Genomic DNA, 26671 nt, shown 5'->3' with positions numbered 1-26671 from the left:
TTTTGGGAGAGGCCAATTTACCTACATTTCTTTCTTCCTTCCTTCCTTCCTTCCTTCCTTCCTTCCTTCCTTCCTTTCTTTCTTTCTTTTTCTTTCTTCTTTCTTTTTTCTTTCTTTCTTTTCTTTCTCTCTTTCTCTTTCTCTCTCTCTCTTTCTTTCTTTTCTTTCTTTCTCTCTTTCTTTCCTTCCTCCTTCCTTGTTTTCTTTTCTTTTTTCTTTTCCAAATCTGAAAGACTACCCTGTATAGGTTTTCTTGGGCACCATGACCCAGAAAGCCTGCACTCTCATACCTGGCCTTCACCATCATCAAGGAAATGCTCTTGAACTTTTGTACCTGACTTATTTATTGTTGCATTCTGGCAGACATCCCCTGGCCCTCTGGCAAAAGTACCTGGATTTCATTAAAATAAAATTCATTAAAATCCATCTCTGCTAGATATGAGAGGGGACTGCTACCTGTGGAGCTTTAGCTACTTGAGTAAGAATAGATTGGGGCTGGAACGTCCTAAATGCTCTGAAATCACCGTTCATAAGGCTTCTCTCCATGTCTACCCACTTCCTTGTGCCTTTGGCTCCCTGTCTGCCCCGAGCCCATCCTCCCAGCACAGGAGATCTGCCAAGTCTCCCATGGTTTCCTCGAGTTGGACACTGAGATGAGTCTTGCTTCATATTTCAGGTGCGACTTCCCTCCCGTGGTCCCAAATTCTGGCCCCCGGGCCCCCTGCATGAGTGACTCTTCGGTCTGCCATGGACCCTGGCCCTGCCCTGGCCTGGCTCCTGTTCCTGAGCCTGCTGGCTGATTGTCTGAAAGCTGCTCAATCGCGAGACTTCACAGTGAAAGACATTGTCTACCTCCATCCTTCAAGTAAGACTCCGTTCTCTTTGCTGCAGAAGTGTGACTTTACTTTGAATAAGATGTGAGTTGGAAAATGGACAGGAAAAGTCAGCCTTCCATGCAGGGGAGACCTTGGCTGATTGAATTGGGGGGTGCAGATGCTCCCAAAGATGTTGTATGCTTTACCCTCACCTTTTTATAGGGCCTTTGTTTTTTATTTCAAGGCAGATCGTTAAGGCTTGTTTTCTCTGTTCCCAGCACAGTCGCTCTGATTCTGAACACCCTTCCCTTTAACTTGTGCCAGCTCTCAGTCAGTTATCAAAGTGAACTGGCATGTCCCAGGCAGAGGTATTTGTCAAATATCAGTCCTTGAGAGGCAAGATAATCGCTGGTCTTCCTGTCTGTGCTTCTGATTCTCAGTTTCAGCATGATTGGCCTCCCACAACTTCTTATTCCCTGTCCCTTTTGGTTTCCTGTGTTTAAGAATCATCTAGGGAGTGCGTAATAACGTTGGTGCCCAGATCCCTTCCCTGGAATGTCTGATTGCACATATCTGGGACTGTACCCATGAATTTTTGCTGAAAGCAAAAGAAAAAAACAGGTGCTTCTGTTACGTGGTGTTCTTAGGATTGCACTTTGGGAAACACAGCAGTTTTACTCCCTCTTTTGGTCTCCATCTCTGTATTTATCTTCTCTCTTTTATCTCTGTTTGAGTCGTCTTCTGCATGGCCCCCGTGGTGGGGAGAGCCGGGTATGTTGGGTATATTTTGACCGTTAGCATTTGCCTTGAGGTATGTTACTCTTTTGAAATGTTCTGTTCAGCAAACATTTTTTGGAGTGTCTACTGTGTGTCAAGCATTGTGATAGACATGGGAGGAGTCAGGGCAAATAAAACAGAGTTCTTGGGCACCTGGGTGGCTCAGTTGGTTAAGCAACTGCCTTCGGCTCAGGTCATGATCCTGGAGTCCGGGGATCGAGTCCTGCATCGGGCTCCCTGCTGGGAGCCTGCTTCTCCCTCTGACCCTCTTCCCTCTCGTGCTCTCTATCTCTCATTCTCTCTCTCTCAAATAAATAAATAAAATCTTAAAAAAAAACAAAGAGTTCTTGCTTTTGAGGATCTTATAGTCCAAATGGAGGCAGCCACAGGGACTCCACGTGGTTAGAGTATTTAATGTGTATGTGTTCTGGTTTAGATGAGAGGTGTTCCATGGAATGCACAGGGGCTTGGATCTTGGGTCAGTGGCTAACTCAACTGCTTTGCAGTCTTCTGGGAGGGAGGGAGAGAAGTAAGGAAGGAAGGAAGGAAGGAAGGAAGGAAGGAAGGAAAGAAAGAAAGAATTCCCTCACTTTGTGAAGGTTAAATAAAGGAATGCGTGCAAAGCACTTAGAGTATGAGACACAGTATATGCTCAGTGAATGTTAGAGGCATTTTGTTAAGTGTTGAGTTCTACATTTCTAGAGTGGATGAAATAATACACACCCTGTTGCATTATTTTGTGAATGAGAAAGAATATCCATAAGATACTAGGCACATATATAATAGTCAATTGAATGTTCGTTGCTTAGGATGTTGTTGTAATTGGCTTAGATGGTAAACTGAGGCTGCTGAAACTATGTCCCTCTAATTTTTTAACTCCAAATATACATTTGGCAGACAGCAAATAGTTCCTTCAGACTTACTGCTATTGTACACTCTCACCAGTAAAGGCTGGTGCCTTCTAGTTAATTGTGTGGAAAGATTATCCGGCTCCTTGTTTTTGTGGGACTGTTAATTTTAGTAATCATGAAAAGAAGGTGCTTGGATACTTGCTGTTTTCTAGGATTGCATTTTGTTCTTTCCTCCAAAGAGCCATGCTTTTTTATTAGACTTGGTGAACAAAAACCTAGCTTTCAGTCTCAGTTGTGATTGCTAAAGCCTTCAGTTTCTATGGGATTCTTTGTCTGCTTCAGTGATAGACTCAGTAGTCACTGGGCCGAAAAACAGGCCTCCGCTGAGGCTGTGATTGTCCATACAGGGTGGGGAGGAAAGTCCAGGGGATTGGATTTAAGTGCACAAGAATAAAACAAACACACACACACCACTCCTGCACCAGTGTTGTGGTGGGTCAGTGCCAGGGTTGAGTGGACCCCTATCTGAAAAGTCCATTTCAAAACGGGATCTCTGAAGGATGAGCTCTGCCAGGCCAGAGAAGCAATCACCCCTGCTCTCTAGAAGGTGGCAGGAAAGTTCCGCTTATGTAGCCTGTGTTAATTAAATAAGGCCATGGCCTGATTAAAAAGAATTCACCAAATAAAGGCACCTGAATGGCTCAGTTGGTTGAGCGGCCAGCTCTTGGTTTCGGCTCAGCTCTTGATCTCAGGATCATGAGATTGAGCCCCACACTGGGCTCTGCACTCAGCTTGAGATTCTCTTCCTCTGCCCCTCCCCCCCACTCATGTTCTCTCTTTCTCTAAAATAAATAAATAAGTCTTAAGAAAAAAGAATTCCCCATAGAAAGAATTGGTGGGGTTTTCTGATATGATCTTGAGCTATGGAAGCTAGAAGATGTCATTTCTAAGCTAGATTACACATAAATGATTCACCAGCAGCTCTGGGCTGAGTTCTGAGTCTCTGTAACTGGTCATGGGGAGTAAAAATTCTTGCTGGATTGAAGTTACTGTCAACAGTTCCTACTTCACATTTCTCTGCACTATTTCAGAAGTTTTTGATGTTTGTTTGCTTGTTTTTACACTTTGATTCTTTAAAAGGTCATGTTCCTCTGCCCCTGAGCAGCACCCACTAGACCGGGTTTAGATGGAATGATCTCTCTACAAATAAATAGGTTTCTGTAGAACATAGGCCATAAAAAAATAGATGAGGGAAGAGTGGGATTATTTTGACTTTGAATTATTAATATAATCACCTCACTTTGTAGATGGAGGCACAAACAACTTTCTTGGGGTCAGCGAGCGAGCCTGATTCCATTTATGTTAGATACCGCTCAGAACCTACCCAAGGAGAAATCACTGATGCCACAGATGTTGAGAAGACACATGAGTTTTCTACACTAGGCAAACAAACTCATTTCTTCTGGGCTGCAAACAGCCCTCAGAGATCGTAAGTGTGGTGAGACTGAAAGCCTGGTGAGGAGAGTTCAGCATCCCATGACTAATCTCCTGTGATCTCTGGTTCTCTAATTTTTCTTTTTTTGTTTGTTTGTTTTTTAAAGATTTTATTTCTAAGTAATCTCTACACCCAATGTGGTTTAGAACTCACAACCCTGAGATCAAGAATTGCATGCTCTACCAGCTGAGCCAGCCAGGCACCCCCTGGTTCCCTAAGTTTTAAAGTTTCTAACCTTTGAAAAAAAATCAACTTTATGGCTTTCAAACTTGAGGCACTGTCCTCAATAACATTCTTTGCTATAATTTGTATGCTTTTCTTTTCTTTTTCATCTGGAAAATGATGAATTTCCTTCCCACCCTATGATTAAAATACCAAAGACCAATAAAACCTTCAAAACAGGAGTTTGTGTTCAGAGAAATGGAGTGACTTATTTGGTTTCCGGACGTCAGATGAGATAGCAGAAATTAACATCCTAAGTGGTTGCAACCTGTTCTTGGCCTCCATTTCTTTACTTATAATAGAAACCTTTTCTGAGAAAGCCAGTTTTCCTCTGGTTGCATATTCTGAGTCTTTCCTTAATCATGTGGAACAAAGAGCTATATCCCTGCAAGGGGCTTGCTTATGCCCAGATAGTGAACCAACGAAGTTTCTTCATAATTCTATACTATGTAAGTCTTAGTGGGTAAGGGCACTCTCTAGAAAGGTACTAGAAAATGCATTTCTGTCAGAAATATGTTCCTAGTATTCAAGTTATACTGACAATATTTTGTTGCTAGATGGACTCAGAAAGAAGTTCACTTTATTAGGTTTCTAGAAATGTTAGGTTTGCATCCAGTTTCCAAAACAATGGGAATTAATTTGGCAAGAATAAAACAAGTTTGGATGCCTTACGTAGCAGCATGCATTTTAAAACAAGATTCTCTTCTCACCATAGTTTTGATAACTGAAGGCCTTTGTCCAGGCAAAAGTTCCAAGAGGTGGAAACAAAGATGAAATCTCTTCCATTGCCTTACGAATGAATTATAGTTGGTTGAACCACGTCTGACCATGGGACTCTAATGGACAGATTATATTACAGGAAGTAACTAGGCACTTTGACGTTTCTTTTCTTCTTTACAATCACCTACTCTTGAGGGACCAAGGACTTATGCCCTGAAATACAGAATACTAAGCTTATTAACTCTGTGATCAAGAGCCAAATTAGATTCATTCACAGCTGAGGCCACGATGATTTGAAACTCTACTTGCCCCGTAATGCTTTGAAGTAACAAAGAAGAAAATAACACATCTCTTAGGAGCCTTTTTCCTTCCTTTTAAAAAAAGAACTTCTTTATCAGATGCAGTATCAATTAGCAAGTTACTGGAGACAGTTGCTCATCTGTAGACCTTAGTTTTGGTTAAATATTTCCAGAGGGAAGAATTTAACCATTTACTTGGTATTGTGCTATAATTAGCCACTTAAAACTGAGTCTGTTTGAAGAGATTTGTTACTGAAAAGTTTGATTATTCACTGATCAGTACTACCAACCAAGATGCAAATAAAAGTTCCTATCAGCAAATATTAGACAGTTGTGGTTGAGACTCACACAGATAGGAAGTAAAACTCACTGAAAAGGAGATCCTTTGGTTAATTGTCAGCGATATGTGCTGATAAACACATTCAGAGATAACTGATGTGAAACAAAGCTTCATTTTGCTACCATAATGTTTTAGCTCATATTCCTGTTTAAATTTTGGTATACTTTGGGTTAACTTCAGAGTCCAGGCCTCCTTGTGTAAGAACAGTATTTAATTTAATGTATCACTTATCTTGCAAAAGATCATTTTGAAGGATCTATTAAATAATCCAAATTTGGGAACACTACAACTTATTAGTGCAAGGTTCTCAGTAAGTTTATTCTTGTAGTGGCTGGATCATCAATCTTCATTCAGAGTTCTTAATTTATCTCTTTGATGGGAAAGTTTCCAGGAATAACTAATCCAACATTCCAGCGAAAAGTTTTACTGGCTGTAGTGACAGACAGATAAAATTGGATGCTCTCGTGAATTAATCATGCAGGCTGAAGTGGTACGGCTAGCTTGCAGTCATAAGCCTTGGTGAATATGATGATAATTTTTTGAGAAATACTTTTCTGTGACAAATCATTTACATCCTTTTCCCCCCAAAACTCTTACTTTGATAATTCTTCAAATTTTATGAGCTGTTTTAAAGTTCTTCTTTTAAACTGACTTACATATTACACGTGAAACTAGTTTTTTCATGTACCCAATAGGACCGTTGCCTAAAATATTTTGTATGGGTTTTCCTGTAACAGTATTTGTCAAAATAAGCTAATTTGAGTGTCCATAAGAATATGGAGTGGCTTTAAAATTTAAGAACCTGTTTGTCAGGGCACCTGGGTGGCTCTGACGCAGTTAAGCGTCTGCCTTCAGCTCAGGTCATGATCTCAGGGTCCTGGGATGGAGCCCCGCGTCGGGCTCCCTGCTAAGCCAGAGAGTCTGCTTCTCCCTCTCCCTCTGCTCCTCTCTCTACTCATGCGCATGCGTGCTCTCGCTCTCTCTCAAATAAATAAAATCTTTTAAAAAAAGCCTGTTTTAAATTCTTCAGGCATGTAATTATCTAAGTAGAATCTTTCAATTCAAATGTAACCCACCTATCTAGACAGCAAGATGTGGAGATATAAACATTATTTGTGTGTAGTTTTACAAAATAGTTTACTTCTGTTTTGTTATAACTGTACAATGGGGAGAATGTGTCTCCCCATAGAGAAATTTCCTCCTTGGGAAATGTGGCTCCGTCTAAGCTGCTTTCCGTTTTAAGGCAGTCCGTGCACTCATGATCATTATGTTTCAGAATTTGAGTCACCAGGCTCCTGGGCGGCTCAGTTGGTTGGGCGACTGCCTTCGGCTCAGGTCATGATCCCAGAGTCCTGGGATCGAGCCCCATGTCGGGCTCCCTGCTCGTTGGGAAGCCTGCTTCTCCCTCTCCCTCTGCCTGCCACTCCCCCTGCTTGTGTTCCCTTTCTCGCTGTCCCTCTCTCTCTCTCTCTCTCTCTCAATTAAATAAATAAATAAAATCTTAAAAAAAAAGAATTTGAGTCACCAACTTCTTGGAGGAACATAGTTGGCCTCTGAGAAGGTCCAGTTACTTGTCTTTTTTAGACAGTTTATGAGTTTGGATCATGACAGCTTCTTGGATATTGTCAGTCAGCTCCATGACATGCTGCAAGCAAATACAAGCAAGGTGAAAATCAAAGTTAAAGCTGGCCCATAATTTTGGCCTTAAGCTGATGCCTCCTCCTTCATTTATTTTTGATAACATACTTAATTGGTTCCATGTGGGCAAAGCAATTTACCCTGAGATGATTATCTCCACCAGTGGGATATGCAGGCTCAGCCATCTGCGAGGGAGAACAGTTGGTCCTGCAGATGAAGTGTTTGAGTGTCTGTAGTTTTCAAAGAGGCCAGGTAATTTTACAAATTAAAAAAAAAATATGAAAGTTCTGTTTATAAAAGGCAAAACTCTTAAGTTGATAAGCAGCATGTAAAAGCACGTCAGTGAAACGGACAGAGACACCCTGGCATTCCTGGCACCCTGACATTCTTTGGGTGGGGGCTCATCCTTAAATGCCCACCAGGCCCAGGGCACAGTCTAGAGCGTGACTCTCACCAGACACCTCTCTGCCTGAGCATAAATGAAGGCAAATGTACAAGTACCTAGAGGACAGTCTCTTCAGAAGGTAGGAAGGGGCAGTTCAGGGGTGGGGAGGGAGGGCTAGGAAGGGCTTCCTGGAATTGTGCATCCCTCAGGCTGGAGCTAGAGGCCTAGAGTGCCTCCACATCCAGCACGGGCCCTCAGCATGCTGCCCGTGGATGTTGGATACGGGCCCGAGCCAGCTCTTGGGAGGGTCACCTCTGCACAGCATAGATTTTGGTAATGAAGACTCTTTTCTTAGCTGATCCTTACCATCTCTAAGGATTCTTTAAGATTTTGTTTATTTGAGAGAGACAGAGAGAGAGAGAATGAGCGGTGACAAGGGGCAGAGGGAGAGAGAAAGAGAGAAGCAGACTCCCTGCTGATCAGAAAGCCCGATGTGGGGCTCGATTCCAGGACCCTGGGATCATGAACTGAGCCAAAGGCAGATGCTTAACCGACTGAGTCACCCCGGCACCGTGTCCATCTCTAGCAATTCTTAACCCTGTCAAGTCAACCAGATAAAAATATCCGATTGAACCAGAGATACGGCTGCTTTTGTAGTTCCAAAATGGTCAAACATAAGGAAATTTTTAAGGATTCAACCTAATATTTATATTTACATACTGACATGTCTATATAAGTTGAAACGTAAGAGTGAATCATTGGAAATCTAGAGCGCCTATTTTTAATTGAAATTTTTTTGGGGATCATTGTACATTTATAAGCAGTTATAAGAAGTAACACAAGGAGATCCCATGTTCACTTCACTCACTTTCCCCCAATGGTAACATCTTTAAAAACTATAGAATAAAATCACAACCAGGTTATTAACATTGGTATAATCAATCCACCTGCCTTATTCAGATTTCCCCAATTGTATTTGTGTTCATTTGTATGTGTGTGTATTTAGTTCTACACAGTTTTCTCACATGCGTAAGTTTGTATAGCCACCACCAAGTCAAGACACTACACAGTTTCAGTAGCACAAGAATTCCTATCGGCCTCCGCCCCAGTTTCCTCTCACCCTGCCCCCAACCACTGCCATCCCTAACCCCTGGCAACCCCTAATCTTTCCTCCATTTCTAAAATGTTGTCACTTTTAAAATGTTATGTAAATGGAATCATACAGTATATAACCTTTGGGGATTTTTTCACTTCGCATAATTCCCTGGAAATTCACTCAAGTTGTTGAATGTATTAATAGTTCACTTTTATTGCTAGTGTTCCATAAAATGGAGGTACCACCATGTGTTTAACCATTCATTCATTGAAGAACATCTGAATTGTTTCCAGTTTTCAGCTATTACAGTTGAAGTCGCTGTGAACATTGGCATACAGGTTTTTGTGTGAATATTAGTTTTCATTTCTCAGAGATAAATGCCCAAGAGTGCAATTGCTGAGTCATGGTAGTTACATGTTTAGTTTTTTAAGAAACTGCCAGGCAGGCTGTTTTGAGAATCCTTTTTAAAAAATGAGAATGTCTAACTTCAGGATTCTGTGCTCAGTCTAAAAAAAATTAATCATTTTTCTTGATCCTTTTTCTAGCCACACCATATCCTGGTGGATTTAAGTGTTTCACCTGTGAAAAGGCAGCAGACAATTATGAGTGCAACCGATGGGCTCCAGACATCTACTGTCCTCGAGGTAAACTCTCAGTAGACAGATTGGGGTGCCCAGAGCTGCCCATGAGTGAACAGCCTTGTTGACTTTGACACATAGAGGCATGCTTGCAATCTCAACCACTTCTCTTGTCTAAGGCTATGAGTAGATCTTTTATCATCAACTTATCATCAAAGGCTTTTAGAGACATAAACTAATCGTTAGGATTGCCCCCTTTCTCATGAAGCATCATTGGAGCGCCAAAAGAGGTTAAGTGATCCTTCCCACCCCCAGGCCCAGACAAATGTAGGACAAGAGGAGAACAACCAGCCTGTTGGCCACTCTTTGAAGCTTTAGTCATTGCATAGTAACTTCTTTTATGTGAAGTATGAATTGATGTTCATATAAAGATCCCATTTATTACATATCTTGCCAGAGGCTTCTATCCTGAGAGTGTATGAAAGCTAGAATTCTAAAAGGCATCATTACACACACACACACACACACACACACACACACACAACCCTGAGCTTTTTAAACTATTAAGTACTTTTTGAAGGATGAGATGGATGTCCAATGAAGCATGAAATTTTGACCCAGAGGCCCATTCCAAAATGAAGTAGAGGCTTCACATTCACATTCATATCTCTTTTATCCTCTTGAATAAAAAAGATAGTTATATTTGGCTATAGAGTCATTATTAACTGGCTTTTAATTTTGGAGGGAAGTCCATCTGATGGGGAGATGATGAGGACAGAGCATTTTACTGACAAATGTTTGGGTAGTTATATGTGTTTCGCTGATGGTTTAATCCAGTTATTGAAATGACTGAGTACACCTAAACCAAATCTATTATTTTTTAACATGATGCCGGAGCTCTTACACTCACCCTCGTGAAAGGCACTCTGTCTCCCATGGAGGACTAGACATCGGGAGAAGGTGGAAAGTGAAATTGAGAGACAGCCGTCAGCTGCCTAAGCCAGTACTATTTAACCCATCAATTCCACTTAGGCTCCCCAGTAGAAACGCCTGTGGATCTCTTCAAACTCGCTGGAACCTATGTCCTCCCTAGGCCAATGGTCCTCAAACTCTAGCATGATCAGCATTCCCTAGAGGGCTTATTAAAACAGATTTCTGCCCCCACTCTTGCCCCATTCCTGATTCAGTAAGTCTGTGATGGAGTCTGAGAATTTGCATTTCTAAGGAATTCCCTGGTGATACAGATGCTGCTGGTCTGGAGACCACGTGATAAGAACTGCAACTCTACAGAACTTGAACCAGCATCTTCTGAGATCAGGGCCCTGCACTGGTGGATTTAAATATCACAGGTGATTCTAACGAACAGTCAGGGGCCAGAACCACTGGGAGCTCCTCTCCCACTAATAGTAAGTGAAACATACTGTTGTCATTTCCAAACAATTTCCTCTTGTTTACCTTTAGGTAGAGATGCTAATGGAGTCCCAAATGACCATAGGGAAGAGAAAAACATGGAGATGCTGAAGTTTGGCTTAATCACAAGCTAGATATCCCACCATCCCGGTAAATCAAAGATAAGTCCTGTCTGCAGGGCCTTCTGCAATCACACGCGTATTTTGGATGAAGACAGTATTTTTCTAACATTACCCCTACAGAATGAACATTTGGATAGGTTGCTCATGGACTTGGTTTAACCACTGCTTCTCAAACTTGGTGGCACATTGAAATCACGGGGGAAGATTTTAAAACACTGAGGCCTGTGTCCATTCTCAGGGATTCAAATGGTGTGGGGTGTGGCTGGGCATAAGGATTTTTGAAATCCTTTATGGTGTGGGGTGTGGCTGAGCATAAGGCTTTCTGAAATCTCCCCGAGTCATTCTACTTAGGCAGCAAAATTTGAGACCCATTGTAAACAGTGACTCTGGACAAAAACAGGATGGTTTGTTTGTGTAGCCAATAACCTTTGGGACGGTTCCAGCAGGGACAAAGGTGGTAGGTTAGCTTTTGAAACAGTTGCCACAAGTTGGATGTACTGCAGAGGACACGTGGCGGTGCTTTTCTCGGCATTGCTCTAGCAGAGAGGATGCAGAGAACAAGGAGGGATTGTGAGCTGGTGTGCTCAGGCTTTGGGCCAGATTTCACAGAGGCCCAGTCCAAGTCCAATGGTGGGCAAGTATATCCCTGTCACAAAGGAAAAACAGGTGACCGGTAGCACTCTGCTTGAATTCCTCTCAGGAAGGGAGAACAGTCCCTTCTAGTGCTTTCTTCAAAGGTCAAAATCTGTTCTTCCAAAGTACAGCTCTCTGAAAGAATCACAGTGTTCACACAATTCCTCTTTTTCCCTTCTTTCCTCCCACTTTTATCTTTTTGTGCTTAAATTTATAAGGATAAATGGAAAGTGATGCCCTGAGGTTCATGACACAGAACCACCATGCCAGGCTTTTCGGGGGATTATACAGTGAAAGACAGGAATCTGGTTTCTTCTTTCCGGGAGCACCCAGTTAGCTGGGGAGATCAGATCTGAACGTATCAAATGTCAAAAATATCAGGACAAAAGCAAGCGCCAAATGAAGCACGGCGTTCAGTGCTGTGGGAGCTTATGGGAACAGTTGCTGTTTGGGGGCTGAGGTGGCTAGGGACGGCGCCGTGGACCCGGAAGAGGCAACAGCTCAGAAGTGGGCAGCGGAAGTAGAATGTCAAGGAGGGCGTGGCTTCGGGGAAGTCACTCAGAGCAAAGGTGTGGAGGCGGGATTCCCAGGTGTGCTCACTGCACGGAGAGAGACCCAAACTGGGTGTAGCAACTAGTTCATGTCAGAGAAGAGCGGGAGCAAAGAAATGTAGCTTGATTTTTTTTGTGGGGGCCTTGAACCTGTCAGGGAAGGAGTGGAGACTAAAGCTGTAACCTGAGAAGAGATGGAGCCACGCTTAGCTTCCTTCTTGACCAGCCCCACTTCCTAGGGGCCGTCCATCTTTCCCTCTGGGTTTTCTCCGGATTTTTCTCAAAATGAAAATAGCGTCATAATTCTTAGATTAAAATCTGGGTTGTATCTAACTACTGAAAACTACTGATTAACCCTAAATTTATTTTTTTTCTGTTGATGATTAGTGTGAAGCAGCTATAGGATTGACTACCAACAGGCTTAGTAAGGGAAGCTCAGTAGATGCTATGGAAAAACATCCTGGCTTTCTGTGATATTCTTAGGTTTTTGTTTTGTAACATGTTTAGCTAGGTTTTAATTATCACATGATGCGAAAATAACTTGTTGAAAGTGAAAAAAACCATTTCATGTAAGTATTTAGTCTTATCTCTATGGAATAAGCCCACATTCCAAATTGCTTAGGGGATCACCTGGGTTTCAAGAATTTTTGAAAACTGAACTCAAAAGGAGATACACAGAGACTATTGTATTTTAGCAGCTGAGGTAAGCTTGCTTACAGACTTGTCATGAATCATCATTTGGCAAAATAAGCATCAAGAAAGCCTTGTCCTAACTAGAATCACTCTGTCGGGCAATGGTGGCATCAGCCAGCCTCCTCTAGCTCACTCAGGTTCCTATCACTCTTACCTTGGAAATGTGTGTTGTGTAGGTATTTTCTTCTCTGTCACTTTGTTATTGCCTCTGGCATTTACAGATTCCTGCTACCATACAGGAGAATTTAAGAGCCCTCCATGGCTGGCTCTTATTGCTTCACTTGGCTGGCTTCTCTTTAGTCTTTGGTCTCCGAGCACTTCCTGGGCAATAACTAGAGTCAGAAAGGATCTTGAAATCATATTACATGAGGGACCAGTTAAAGGAACTGGTGAAAGAAAACAAGAGTTAAGAGTATGCATTCAGATTCAAAGGTTTTGCCTGTGTGCAAGCTTAAAAACCTTGAGAGAGGGGCTGTCTCAATGTTCATTAAGAATCTGTGGGTTTAAATGTCAAGTCAAAAACATTACAGTTTTCAAAAAGGCTCATTCTGTGGAGGATGCCTAAGCAGCCAAGGCTTTTATGTTTCTTCTTGATTATGAAGTGCAGATGCCTCCCTTGAAGGCAAAATCTTCCACTTGATATTACTGCCGATGCAAAATCAGACCAGGAGAAATCTTGAGATAGAGGGACACGTATCCTTTAGGCGCCAGCTTCTGTGCTGCTCACAGTTTTTCTGTGCAAGTGAAGAAAAAGCTGGACATGACACTGGGTGACTCTTTTCATATCTGTTAATATAACTGTGGTCCCCCGCATAACTGAAGACAAGCCCCCTGGTTACAAATTTTCAGGAAAGACCGCTTTATTGTCGACTTCTTTCAGTTGGAACCCAGGCTGAGACACATAGCCTTTCTATTTTACTTTACCTACAGTGGTTGCTTTTTTTCTCTTTTAGGCAATAGGATATAGCCTTTCAAGGTTTCTACCATTCTATAGGGGTATCTATTCTAGCTCTAAACCCTGTGAAGACCCCAGGCTTCACATCTTCTTATAGTCCATCTATGAACACCTCCCAGCCCCCACCTCCATCCTGGGTAGGAAACTCAGAACCTACGTTGGCCCTTAGAATTTCCCTTACATTCAGGAGAGTTCATTTGTATATCTACAGAGGGTATTGGCTATATGTTATCTGACACTCCTGGCTTCTATGTAATGAAGTGATGTTTAGGTGATCTTTCTTGTCATATTGCTAAATGTTTTTAAAGTAAAAATTTTAAAATTAAAGTGTAACATCCATTCCAGAAAGTGAATAGATCATAGGTGCTGAGCTCATTGAAATTTCACCAAGTGAACAGGCTGTGTGTCTGTCACCCATGTTAAGTAACAGAACTTCAGAAGGCCACTAGGGTCCCCCAGTCATTACACCCCTCTCCCAGAGGTAACACAATTATGACTACTATCATTGAGCTATATATAAATGGAATCACAGAATGTATTCCTTTCTTTCCCACATTTTGTATGTGAGAGTCATCCTTGTTTTTATGAGCCACAGAATTATTCTCATAGGTGTATATATACTAAAATTCATCCATTCCACTCTCGATGGACATTTGGATTATCTCGTTTTTGAATGTCATGAGCATTCCTGTACATGTGTTCTGGTACGTGTATGTGTGAATTTCCGCAAGGTCTATCCCGGGTTGGGGAGTGTTGCTGGGCACGTGGTATGCATGGTTTGGCCTTACCAGATACTACCTAGCAGTTTTCCAGAATGACTGGACCAAGGTATGCTCTCCCCGGCAGTGCCTGAGAGTACCAGTTGCTGCACAACCTTGCCAATGCTTAGTGTTGATAGAAACAATAGAGGCTAGAAGTTAACAGCATGACATTTTTAAGGCACTGGAAGTAAATAACCACCATCCTAGAATTCTGTACTCAGACTGCCAGCCTTACTTCTCTGCATTTCCCTTCTCTCCTGGCTACCCTGCTTCTACTGAATTCCCGTTTGTGCCTCCCAAATCCCTTGAGAGTGACCAAGGCTCTGCTCAGCTTCTCTGTCCCTCAGCAGGGCTCTGGGCTCGGCTTCTCAGCCTCCACGTGTACAACTTTGGAGTCCGCAAGTGCCTTGAGGGGAGAACAGGTATAGAACGTCAGGCTCAACTCAGCGTGTCGTTCGTTCCACTGGTATCTCGCTCTTCAAATCCTGTCTGCCTGGGTAGCTCATCTGTGCTTCCACACAGATGTCTGTTGCTTTAATTTTATCTGGCTATTGTAATTTTATTCTGTTGTTTCTTGGTAAGAAGGTACAAGCTAGTTCATTTCAGCTAGCATTGTAATTCCCAGATTTATTCTTTAATTAGAACTTTTCCAGTAATTTTTAACTCAAGTTCTATCAGCCTAAACAAGATGGATTTTCTTTTGACACCCTGAAATCATCTAACCTACCTCAATTCACAATGGTTTTGCCCAAGTATTTTCTATTAACATAATTGCCTCAGATAGGAAGCATCTGTTTGATGCTTTTGTCTTATCACTTTTATTTGAACTACTGTTCACGGTAAGGTCCTGTTTATCCTCACTACTTTGACATACCTTCCCAACCACCTTTTTGGCCTTTGTCTGGTAATAAGCACATAGCTTTCTGAATTTCAGTGATTTGCTTTAAAACACAGTTTCCTCACCTTAACATGTTGCCTGTCCTTAGGGGGTATGGACGATGATGATTATTATTTTTTTAAAGACAAGACAAAAACAAAAACCAGGAAAGTATCTGTGTGGCAGTTTCTTCAGGAGGTACCAACTATAGGGTAAAGGAGGACACTTATGACTCAATCAGATTGATAAGTATTCATTTATTTTTCATTTCTGCCTTGAAGAATTTTTTACTTGGGGCAAGAAAAGAGAAGAGTGTCTGGGGCGCCTGGGTGGCTCAGTCATTAAGCGTCTGCCTTCCGCTCAGGTCATGATCCCAGGGTCCTGGGATGGAGCCCCACATGGGGCTCCTTGCTCAGCGGGGAGCCCGCTTCTCCCTCTCCTCCCCGCTTATACTCTCTCACTGTCTCTCCTTCTCTCTCTCTCTCTCTCTCTCAAATAAATAAATAAAATCTTAAAAAAAAAAAGAGTGTCTTTTAGGGGCCTGTGGAGAGTAATTGATAGGATCAGGAAAGTCAAGAGATTAGTCAGATGCCTGGATACCAGAAACCATGTGATAATTCCTAATTGGTGTACACTTTAAATAATTGAGCTTATCTGCAACTCAGTTTGTAGGTCGTTCTTCTCATAAGTCTATTTTCTTTTACCTTGGATTCTTTTTTCTTTCACTTTCCGTTTTACTGAACTCATAATTGAGGTGTGACATACACAGAATAGTGAACAGCATGATGAATTTTCACAAATTGAACATATTATGGAAGCAGCACCCTCATTAAGAAATTGATTATTTTTGACAGCCCAGAGGCTCCTTACATGACTGTTTTTGGTTACTATCTCTACCACCAAGGATCCTGTTATAGGCTCAAATGTTTCCCCCCAAAATTCACATGTGAAGTCCTAACCCCCAGTACTTCTGAATGTGATTATATTTGAAGATAGGGTCCGTAAAGTGGTAATTCAGGCTCACTTATGAAGAGGAGATTAGGACATAGACACACATAGAGGAAAGACCATGTAAAGATACAGGGAGAAGTTGCCCATCTGTGAGCCAAGGAGAGAGGCCTCGGAAGAATTCAACCCTGCTGACACCTTGAACTTGGACTTTCAGCCTCCAGAATTGTGAAAAAATAAATTTCTGCTCTTTAAGCCACCTAATCTAAGTTACTTTGTTGTGCAATTTATCTAGAATCTATAATTACCCTGAATCTAAAACCAGACTAAGTGCCAAAAACAATAACAACAACAACAAAAACCTGCAGTCTAATATTCCTTATGAATATAGTCAAAAACATCTTTAATATAATATTAAACAAATAGAATTTAGCAATATTTAAAAATAAGCCTGACCAAGTGGCTATATATTTCAGAGATGCAGGGCTGGTTCAATATTTGAAAATCAATCAGTATAATCCACAGTATTAACAGGCTAAAGACAATAAAATCACGTGTTAATATCAACTGAGGCAGAAAAAGCGTTTCACAAAATTCAGCACTTCACAAAATTCAGCACCATTCATGATCAAAAACTTTCAGAAAAACAACATGCGAGAAACTTCCTCAACTTGATAAAGAATATTTATTTTAAAAAACCTAGCAAACATTATACTTACTAGTGAAAGACAAAATACTTTCCTGGTAAGCTCAAGATCTAGGCAAGGATGTCACTTTCACCATTCTTATCCAACTTCATGCTGAAAGTTCTACCCAGTGCAATAAAGCAAGGAAATGAAAGGCATACAGATCGGAAAGGAAGAAATAAAACTGTCCCATGTCACAGATGACACGATTTTCTAAGTAGAAAATTCCAACAAATCTACACAAAACTCCTAGAACTAGTAAGTTCAGCAAGGTCACAAGATACTAAGATTAACATACAAAATTCAAATGTACTTATATATACTATCAATTAACATATGGCCATTGAATTTAAAAATATAATACCATTTACAATTGTTCAAAAAATTAAATACTTCAAGGTAAATCTAATAAAACATATGCAAGACTTGTATGCTAAAATCATAAATACTAATGAAAGAATTCAGAGAAAAGTAAATGGAGACTTCCATGTTCATGAATTGAAAACTCAACATAGTAAAAATGTCAGTTCTCCAAATTTATATGCAGGTTTTACTACACAATTCCTATCAAACTTCTAGCAAAATTTCTTGTAGTTATAGACAAGATTATTATACAATTTATATGGAAAGGTAAGAAGCTAGAATAGCTGGGTGGCTGGGTGATAGACATTGGGGAGGGTATGTGCTATGATGAGTGCTGTGAAGTGTGCAAGACTGTTGAATCACAGACCTGTACCTCTGAAACAAATAATACCTTATATGTTAACCAAAAAAAAAAAAAAAAGAAGAAGAAGAAGAAGAAGATAGCAGAAGGGGAAGAATGAAGGGGGGGAAATCGGAGGGGGAGACGAACCATGAGAGACGATGGACTCTGAGAAACAAACTGAGGTTTCTAGAGGGGAGGGGGGTGGGGGGATGGGTTAGCCTGGTGATGGGTATTAAAGAGGGCACGTACTGAACGGAGCACTGGGTGTTATACGCAAACAATGAATCATGGAACACTACATCAAAAACTAATGATGTATGGTGATTAACATAACATAATAAAAATATTAATAAAAAAGAAACTAGAATAGCTGAAATAATTTTGGAAAAAGGAATAAAGTGGGAGGTACCAATCTACCCTCTTTCAAGATTTCTCATATGGTTACAGTAATCAAGACAGTGATATTGTCAGAAGGATAGAACATAGATCAATAGAACATAACAGAGAGCTCAGAAAAAGACTCTCAAAAATATGTCCAACTTATTTTTGACAAGGATGCAGAATCCAATCTACTAGAGGAAAGAGCCTTTTCAACAAGTGTGCTGGAGCATTTGGACATCCATGGGCAAAAAATGAACCTCAACCTAAGTATTACACCTTTTACAAAAGTTAATTCAAAATTAATCATAGACTTAAATGCCAAATATAAAACTGTATGACATTTAGGGAAAAAACAGAGGAGAAAATCTTTGAAATCTATGGGTAGGCAAAGAGTTCTTAGACTTGATTAAAAAAAAAAGCATGATCCGTAAAAGGAAAAAATGGTAAACTGGACTTTATCAAAATTAAAAACTTTTGTTCTACATAAGACCCTGTAAAGAGGATGAAAAGACAAACAACAAACTGACATAAAATATTTGCTAATCAAATATCTGACAAAAGACTAGTATCTAAAATATATAAAGAATTCTTAAAACACAATAGTAAAAAACAAAATAAGAAAAGGACAGAAATTCTGCAAAACCATAAAAAAACGGGACACAGAGGGAAAAAAAAGAAAAGGACAAAAAACATGAATAGATATTTCACCAAGAAAGATAAATAGATGGCAAATAAGCACATGTTCAACATCATTAGCCATTAGGAAAATGCAAATTAGAAACATGATATATCACTATACATCTATCAGAATGGCTAAAATTAAAAAAAAAAATAGCAACACCATCAAATACCAGTAAGAATTAGGAGAAACTAGATCATGTACATATTGTTGGTGGGAGTATAAAATGGCACAGCTACTCTTGAAAACAGTATGGCAGTTCCTTAAACAATTAAACAGGCACCTACCGTATAACCTAGTAATTCCACTTCTGAGCATTTATCCCAGAGAAATACAAACCTATGTTCACACAAAAGCCTTTATACAAGTGTTGATTGCAGCTTTATTAATAATATCCCTAACCTAGATACCCTTTCAATGTGTGAATGGTTAAACCAACCTTGGTACATCCATAGCATGGAATACTACTCAGGATTAAAAGTTAGCAAACTGTTGATACAACAATCTAGATAACTTTCAAGTGAATAAGGCTGAGTAAAAATGCCTAACCCCAAAAGTTTACATGCTGTATGAGTCCATTTATATAACATCCTTAAAATGACAAAATGATAGAAATGGAGCACAGATTAGTAGTTACCAAGGACTAAGGAGGGGTTGGGGGAAGGTGGGATGAGGGTGTGAAAATAAAATGTTGACATGAGTGATCCTTGTGGAGTTAGAAATGCTCTGTGTCTTGACTGCAATGTCAATATCCTGATTGTGATACTATACCATAGTTTTGCAGTGTGTTGCCATTTGGGGAAAAGTGGGTGAAGAGTACATGAGATCCCTCTGTATTATTTCTTACAAGCTCATGTGAATCTACAATTATCTCAAAATAATAAAAACACTAACTAAAAAAAATCAAACAGTAAAATATATATATACATATATATGTCAATTGTGTTAATGTTGAGAAACTCTGACTTAGAAGGAAAGCCAGACATACCAAATGAGGAAACTAAGAAGGTCTGTGAACCTGGTTGGAAGAAAATCAAGGAAGGTTTCACAGAATTCATCACATTTAGATTGAACCTTGAAGAACAGGTTCCCAGGAGCAGAAGATGGGGGGAAATTTTGGTGTGAAGAATGGTCAAAAGATGTAATGTGGTGTCTCAAGGTATTCAGTAAGCAATGATGAGGTAGTCTGGTCCTAGATCAAGGGGGAACATTGAATAATAACAAGTGCTGAGTTTCAAGATGTGAGTTATAAATGTAATCGGTTCCTTTAGCAGGGAAGCAAAGTTACTCTTACGCTCTTGACACACAGCTTTAGGAGCCGGGAGAAAGCAATGCATCACCTACTGGCCACTCCAGTAGGCTAAATAAACCTAGCAGTATGCATCCAGGGATCCTTAACAGGTAGGGTTCACTCAGGCTCTCATAGACAGTGAGAGGCATGATCTGACCTTGGTTTCAGTAACATATCTGGCGCTTGTCCGGCACCTGCATTAGAAAGGAGAGAAGTCAGAGACAAAGGAGACAGGAAATGATGAGGTCCTGCACTGGGAAAATGGAAAATGGAACAGAAAGATTAGATGGATAATGGAGACAATTCAGGGGACTTGGAGACACCCAGCTTGGAAAGAGAAATCTGAGCTGATTCTGAATATCCTAGTCCAAGTTGGAGGTGCCACATCTCAGGATGTCCCTTCCTAAGATAAACACAGGAAGATAAACAGATGGGGGGAATTTGATTTGTTTGAGCTACATGAGGTGTGAGGTGCTGCTGGCAATGTCCAGGAGATAGCTGCAGATTTGTTCTATAGTTTGGGAGAGAGTATCAGACCGAAGATAATGTCATCAGAGGCTGAATGAAGTCACTTGAGTGAGAAGAGTTTCAAGAACAGAACATGGGAGAGTATCAACATTCAGGTTAAGGGAAGTGTAGGAAGAGACCAGAAATGCAGGAGAAAATCTAGAAGACAAAACTCTGAAGCCCAGGAGAAGCACGCAGAGGACGTTATATATAGTAGATCCCAGAGCTGCAAAGACAATCTTTGGGGTCAGACATGGGCGAAGGGCATCCAGCTGGACACTTAGGCAAAGAGTCATTGCAGAGGAGGACCTGGAAGGGGCAGAGCTGGATGTGAAGGGTGAGGGCACAGTCAAGAATCAGGCTGGGACTGTGCCGGCAGCTGCCACTAGACTTATTTTTTCAATATCATTTGAAGTACTATGATTAAAGCTATATTCCTCCCATTAATTTTCTAACACATGGTGAATGGTTCTCTAGCATCACTTTAATCATTACAGATGTTTGTAAAAATAACAAAACTAGTGGACCCAAAGGGAATAACTGAGCGGTGAGAAAGCCTTTTCCCAGAGAGTTGGTCATTTTTAATTCAAATCATTTGGTGTATATTTTGTTTAAATACAGCTTCCATTATTAGAAACTGAATATTGGTGGGTAAATGGAAATTTATATTTTAGCTTTGAACCTTTTTTTTAAATTTCAGAACTAGGTTATGAAATTTCTGTGTGTGTGTGTGTGTGTGTGTGTGTATGTATTTCATGAAAAATTATGTATTTTGTGTTTTCCACTAGTCGATTAAGCTCTCTTATACCCAGTTCTGCTTTCAGTTGCATGCATGTGAGTCTTACAGTAAAAGACTTTTGTTTCATCACCTCTGGGAATACCATGCAGTTGCAGAATATGAGATGTTAGAGGCCAAAACTAACCTGGTAGAAATTCAAATCCATCTTTTATCTTTCAGATAAAAGCCTTTGAAATCCTTTTAGTGTGAAGTTATCAGCAGGCTTGATTCTCATATAACCTCACTACTAACCCAAGGATTATTCAGAATGCATGGAGCGCAACGCTTTGTGGCTGAAACTCCTTTTTTATCAATTCTACAGCCCAGTGATAAGCCACATGTGGTCCACCTCGTCTTGCTTGGGAAATGCTACCTGCCCACCCCCCACCCGCCTTGGAGATCACAATACATATTCAAGGCTCTCCTAAGTTGTGTCCTAAAGAAACCTGTTCAACTTTATTTGAATATTTCCAAAACTTATTTAACTGTAGAACCTTTTTTTTTTTATGTTAACATTTCATAACTCACCTAGGGGTTCTGTAAGATAAGAAGTGGAATGGATTAACGCTTCAGATCTAGGATAGCTGCTGCTGGAAGTAATGGGGTATTCTCAAAATATCTTTGTTTCATGGGTTAGATTTGGTGAGTGCAAGAAAATTCTTTATTTAGCCTCATCGCAGATCATTTTTCTCTCCCCAGGATGGCAAGAATTAGCTTATTAGGTACTGGACTTTCACATATTTTCCCTGAAAAAAAAAAGCTCATATGTTGTTATCTTTACAGTGGAATAAATTTCCAATTAATAAAAAGAGAGCTTATTATAGACACAAAAGTAAGAACAAAAAATAGTTATAGCAAGTTCACCAATTGTTATTCGAGGCTTACTTAAGACAAGAGAATTTAATACTTGGGGGACAAGCCCAATTTCTAAAACTGAAACCACGTAATGGTTTACTTATTCCATAAATGTATGATCTTACCTACTCAGATTTACCTTTGGAGCAATAAAACCTCTGGCATCTACTCCTGGTTTTCTGCATGAAGAGGAGACAGGAGATAAGAGCATTCCTGTCTTTATTGCTTTCTTGAACATCTGAAGGTGGGATGGGGTGGGAAAGGTGTACCTATCATGACCATAAATGTCCAAGTCTGATACCAAAGAAGTAAACCCTGAGAGAAGTAAATCTCTCAGGCTACCAGTCTCCATGTGTTAAAACCTGTCACAGGCTTAAAAAATCAGAGATCTTCTACCTCCTCTGCATCGGAAAAACAATCACTCCAATTTTAAAATATTTTAGGACTTTGAGAGAATCATTGCCAGGTGCAAAACTTTCAACTTTTCCTGTGAGCTCATAGGGTGGCCTTACTTCACTCCCAAAGAGCTCTCCAGGACCCTGAGCTAGCTAGGGCTGTCTTGACCTGATTCCCACTGACAAAATTCTGGTCAGGGTGCAGTGTGGGGAAAGCATTTGGGGGACGGCATTGACCAAATTCAGCCCAGGTACACCCCCCAGTAGTATAATCATTAGGGAAATCTCTGTCCTTGGTAAGATTCAATCAGAGGCCACTCAGGTTCCTGTCAGGTTCCTGTTTAGGGAGATTGTTAAAACCCTGAATTTTCATGATTCCCAAGATGTGTCAGTGTGGTACAGACCTCTCTTTCCGGTTGGCTCATCCTCAGGGCCTAAAATTCTTAAGCTTCCTTCTTTGGACTTTAGTACTTTGGTTAAAAGCTGCCAAAATTGTGACCGAATCTGGTGGGGGAATTTTTATTGCCTAATAAATAATATCATAGAAAGTCATAATTTCATATTAGCCACTAAATATCCAAAATGTATAAAGCATGCAAAATTGAATCCAAGATATGGATGAAAAACAGCTCAGTGACATTTCTTAAGAATTATTCATTTTCTTTTTCAATCTGAAAGTGGAGCAGGAACATTCTCCTAAATCCCAGGCTTAGAAAGCTGAACACTGCCTAGAGGCCTTAAAGAATTACTTTGACAAAGCCATTTTTCTTTAGTCTTTAAATTAGAAGTAGAAAAATTCTCCATGGTAGTTTAGAAGAAATCTTAAGTTTTTGGATTCCTAAGATTTTGAGGGATGTCTAGAAACTTATGTCATGGTCCGTCTACATCTGCCATCCTAGAAATCATACTAGGGAGAAATGATGCTCCTCAGTTTTGCAACACCTTCACCTGGATTAAATTCTAGGATCCAGCTATGCTCATTGTCAAGAAGTTCTTTCTTTTGGATAAAGTCATTTTCTGAAGATAAAATGAATCTATTTTTAATTGTTCAGCCCTTACAAGGGAATAGCTGTTTCCAAAACACACACACACACACACACACACACACACACACACACTCCAGCATCAGCTATAGTCTTTTAACTCCTTGAAAACCACTGTTACCTGCCTAACTTCTTTTTTTAACCTGTATTCTTTGAACTTTTTCAGCCCTTTGTCTTCCTGAAAATTGGCGATTCTCACATCCTAATCATCCTTCCAAACCTCTCGTCCCCTAAAAATAAAAATCAATACAGTGGCAAAATTTTTTTGAAAGGCAAAGAATGATACCATTATATCTTGGCTTCTGGGGATGACGACAGGCAGAGAGACCAGTATTCTTCAGAACGCTCTCCTCCTACCGCAGTGAAGTGCATCTCTCCAAGGACTTCTTTGGGACTGGACATAAACTCAACACAGTGTACATCTCATGTGCTGTTAAATCTCTTCAGGACTTGTAGTGTTGACACTCCTGTTGTTTCCCTTCCAGGCAGGTTGGGCTAACATTTCCCATCTCAACTGAAACATATTTTCTCTGTTGACAGAGACCAGATACTGCTACACTCAGCATACAATGGAAGTCACGGGAAACAGCATCTCTGTCACCAAACGCTGCGTTCCACTGGAAGAGTGCTTGTCCACTGGCTGCAGAGATTCTGAACATGAAGGCCACAAGGTCTGGGCATCAAAGCAAGTGACGGGTACAGCATAGTCAGCCTTCCTCCACTGCAGATGCGTGCCAGAGCTCATGAGCAAATTCGCACTCCCCAAAGTAGCCTGGCTTTTGACTGTCTTTAATATAGCATTATGTGAAGATTCTCCTTTCCGGTTTGCTCTAAGAGGATAAATTTATACCAGAGCATAGGAAAACCAGTATAAATTATGTAAACACAACACAAAGAGGGTATTGAAAATTATTGTAAGCCCTTTCTTTACTCAGAAGAAAGTAATAAAGCCACCAGAAGGAAGAGGAATGAGGGACCAGTTATGTCCTCAATGGTAAAGCATTGCAGATGTAGCAACAATTCATTCAGCTGAGGATGGCCGCAGCAGGTTAGCTTTGATAACTGTCTGTGAAGTGAGGCTCGTGTCTTCATTGGAATGCTGACTTGGGGAAGGCATCCATTGGCTCCTGAATCATTTCAGTAGGTGATCAGAGAACCATCTCCTTGTGGGTTTACTCCACTTAAACTCCATCCGGTGCCTATACAGAGGCATTGAGCGTAAAATGAACTTCAAGTGCAGCCTTGAAGGAGAATATAAAGGACCAGAGAAAGGCAGCCTGACTGTGGTTGGAGAGGGGAATGCCCCTGATCTCCTGCTGGCTGTTCAGAGCTGGCCCCACATATAATCTTACGTATCAGGCCTTGGCCTTTATTTGGAGTTGGCTCGCTTCTCCCCATCAGGCTGCCTTCCTGGTGGTCGGAGGCAACTTCTACTCTCAAAACCCTGGAATGCCATGTTTAGTGGCATTTAGTAGAAGACACCCAATTTTCAAGCAACTTGAAATACACTAAGTGTACACTTAGTGAAATACACTAAGAATTCAATTTTAAAATATGATCTGCAGATCCTGGTTTGAAATATAAAAGGTAAACTCAAGGGTTTTACCTCACTCCCCGCCACACTCCTAGCAAGCCTGGCTCTCAGGCTTCGTTGTGGCTACTTCACCGTGGATAAAGTTAAAGATCAGAGAAGTGACGTCATGTGCTCAGGTCACAGAGCTGGTAATTATGTCTGACAGAGAGAATTCAAGCTCACTTCTGACCTTCAGTTTCTCTCCTCAAGATTATAATGTCTTCCTAGCCCAAGTCAACTGTGACCAGCCTCAAATCCTTGCAGGATAATGACTGAATAGGATATTGACCACCCCAGAGAGTTTTTCAAATATTACTGTGCATACAGATCAGTTGGGGATCTTGTTAAAATGCATATTCTGATTCGCTAAAGTTGGGGTGAGGTTTGAGATTCTGCATTTCTAAGAGACTCCCAGGTGGTGCTGAAGCTACCGATCTGTACTCTGTGTAGCCATGGCCCAAAATAATTTCAGCCAACAATCCTTTAGGTTTCTTTCTTTCTTACAGTCCCTGAATAAAGTAGTATAATGCAGGAATGATTGCATTAATGAAAACCCTCCAAACTTTAACTCTCCCACAAGAATGGTGGTAGTTATGTAGACAGTTCTAATGAAAGTAAATAGTTAAGTTTAAGTTGGGTTGTTTCCACTTCACTTACACTATGGAAATTTGGCAAGTGAAAGTTTACCCTCTGAACAGCTTCTTCAAATAGTCAGAAGGGGTTTCTTTGAGATTGTAGGGTATTATAATCCCCATTTCACACATAGAAAAGCTGAGACCTAGGAAGGTTGTAGAACCCTGTAATAACCACCTAGAGGGATGTCAAAAACAGAACTCATGTTCCTTGAAGCTTAGTCCAGGGGGTTTTCAAGTTGACCACATTGCTTCCAGATGAAATTTCATCCCACTTCCTTGAATGCAGGGTTGGTGCCTCTTTTGTGGAACAGGTAATTGTCATTTCAGTCTTACTGTGAGGGAGACCGTTCCTTCCAAAATCCTTGTCTCCTTCCAAGATCTGCCAGCTTCTCATCAGCCTTCTGTTTCTCTTCCTTTCTTTCAGGTCTGCACTTCCTGTTGTGAAGGAAATATCTGTAACTTGCCACTCCCCCGAAATGAAACTGATGCCACATTTGCCACAACGTCACCCATAAATCAGACAATTGGGCACCCACACTGCATGTCAGTGATAGTGTCCTGCTTGTGGGTGTGGTTGGGACTCACATTATAGCAGCTGCGATGCGCCATGTATAGTAGCAATCCATGGGGATCACCATGGTCCATGGTCATGCATGAGTCGTTGGCTTGACAATAGTTACACATGCGAAACCATGACACTCACAGATGTCTTCACAGCCAGGCATTTCCACCTGTCATGAGGAACAAGCATTGCTTCAGGGTAGTCATTTCAAGTCCAGGACCTCATCAAAGCCAGCCTGCCGCCAAAACAGACCCTGAGTTTTATACCACAAACCTGTCTTTTCACTCCAGGAAATAGTTCTGCATTTTTATTGAGATCTGAGGCTCTTAATTTGGAAGACATACATGAGGCACAGGAGGTCCTGGGATCTTCTGAGATGTTAGACAGTGTGTTTATATGGACATGCATAGATGT

General features: G+C 40.8%; 1 protein-coding gene across 2 annotated transcripts; it reads left to right on the top strand.

Annotated features, from left to right (window-relative positions):
• Window positions 1-747: 747 nt before the first annotated feature.
• Window positions 748-26287, top strand: LYPD6 (LY6/PLAUR domain containing 6). Of its 2 annotated transcripts, none has more exons than XM_028113032.1 (4): window positions 748-865; window positions 9184-9282; window positions 24028-24158; window positions 26120-26287. In XM_028113032.1, exons 1-4 carry the CDS (start codon window positions 748-750, stop codon window positions 26285-26287), a joined length of 516 nt encoding a protein of 171 aa, XP_027968833.1. The 2 variants fall into 2 exon arrangements, with proteins under 2 accessions (XP_027968833.1, XP_087878279.1); XM_088022153.1 differs by having other exon boundaries at window positions 24028-24188.
• Window positions 26288-26671: the final 384 nt, after the last annotated feature.

This window comes from Eumetopias jubatus, unplaced genomic scaffold, assembly GCF_037043125.1.
Source record: "Eumetopias jubatus isolate StellerSeaLion01/CBP00866 unplaced genomic scaffold, mEumJub1_p1.0 scaffold_3, whole genome shotgun sequence".
In the NCBI taxonomy this organism is placed as follows: domain Eukaryota; kingdom Metazoa; phylum Chordata; class Mammalia; order Carnivora; family Otariidae; genus Eumetopias; species Eumetopias jubatus.
Note: the sequence above shows the minus strand (reverse complement) of the source record. Positions and strands in the feature narration are given on the sequence as shown.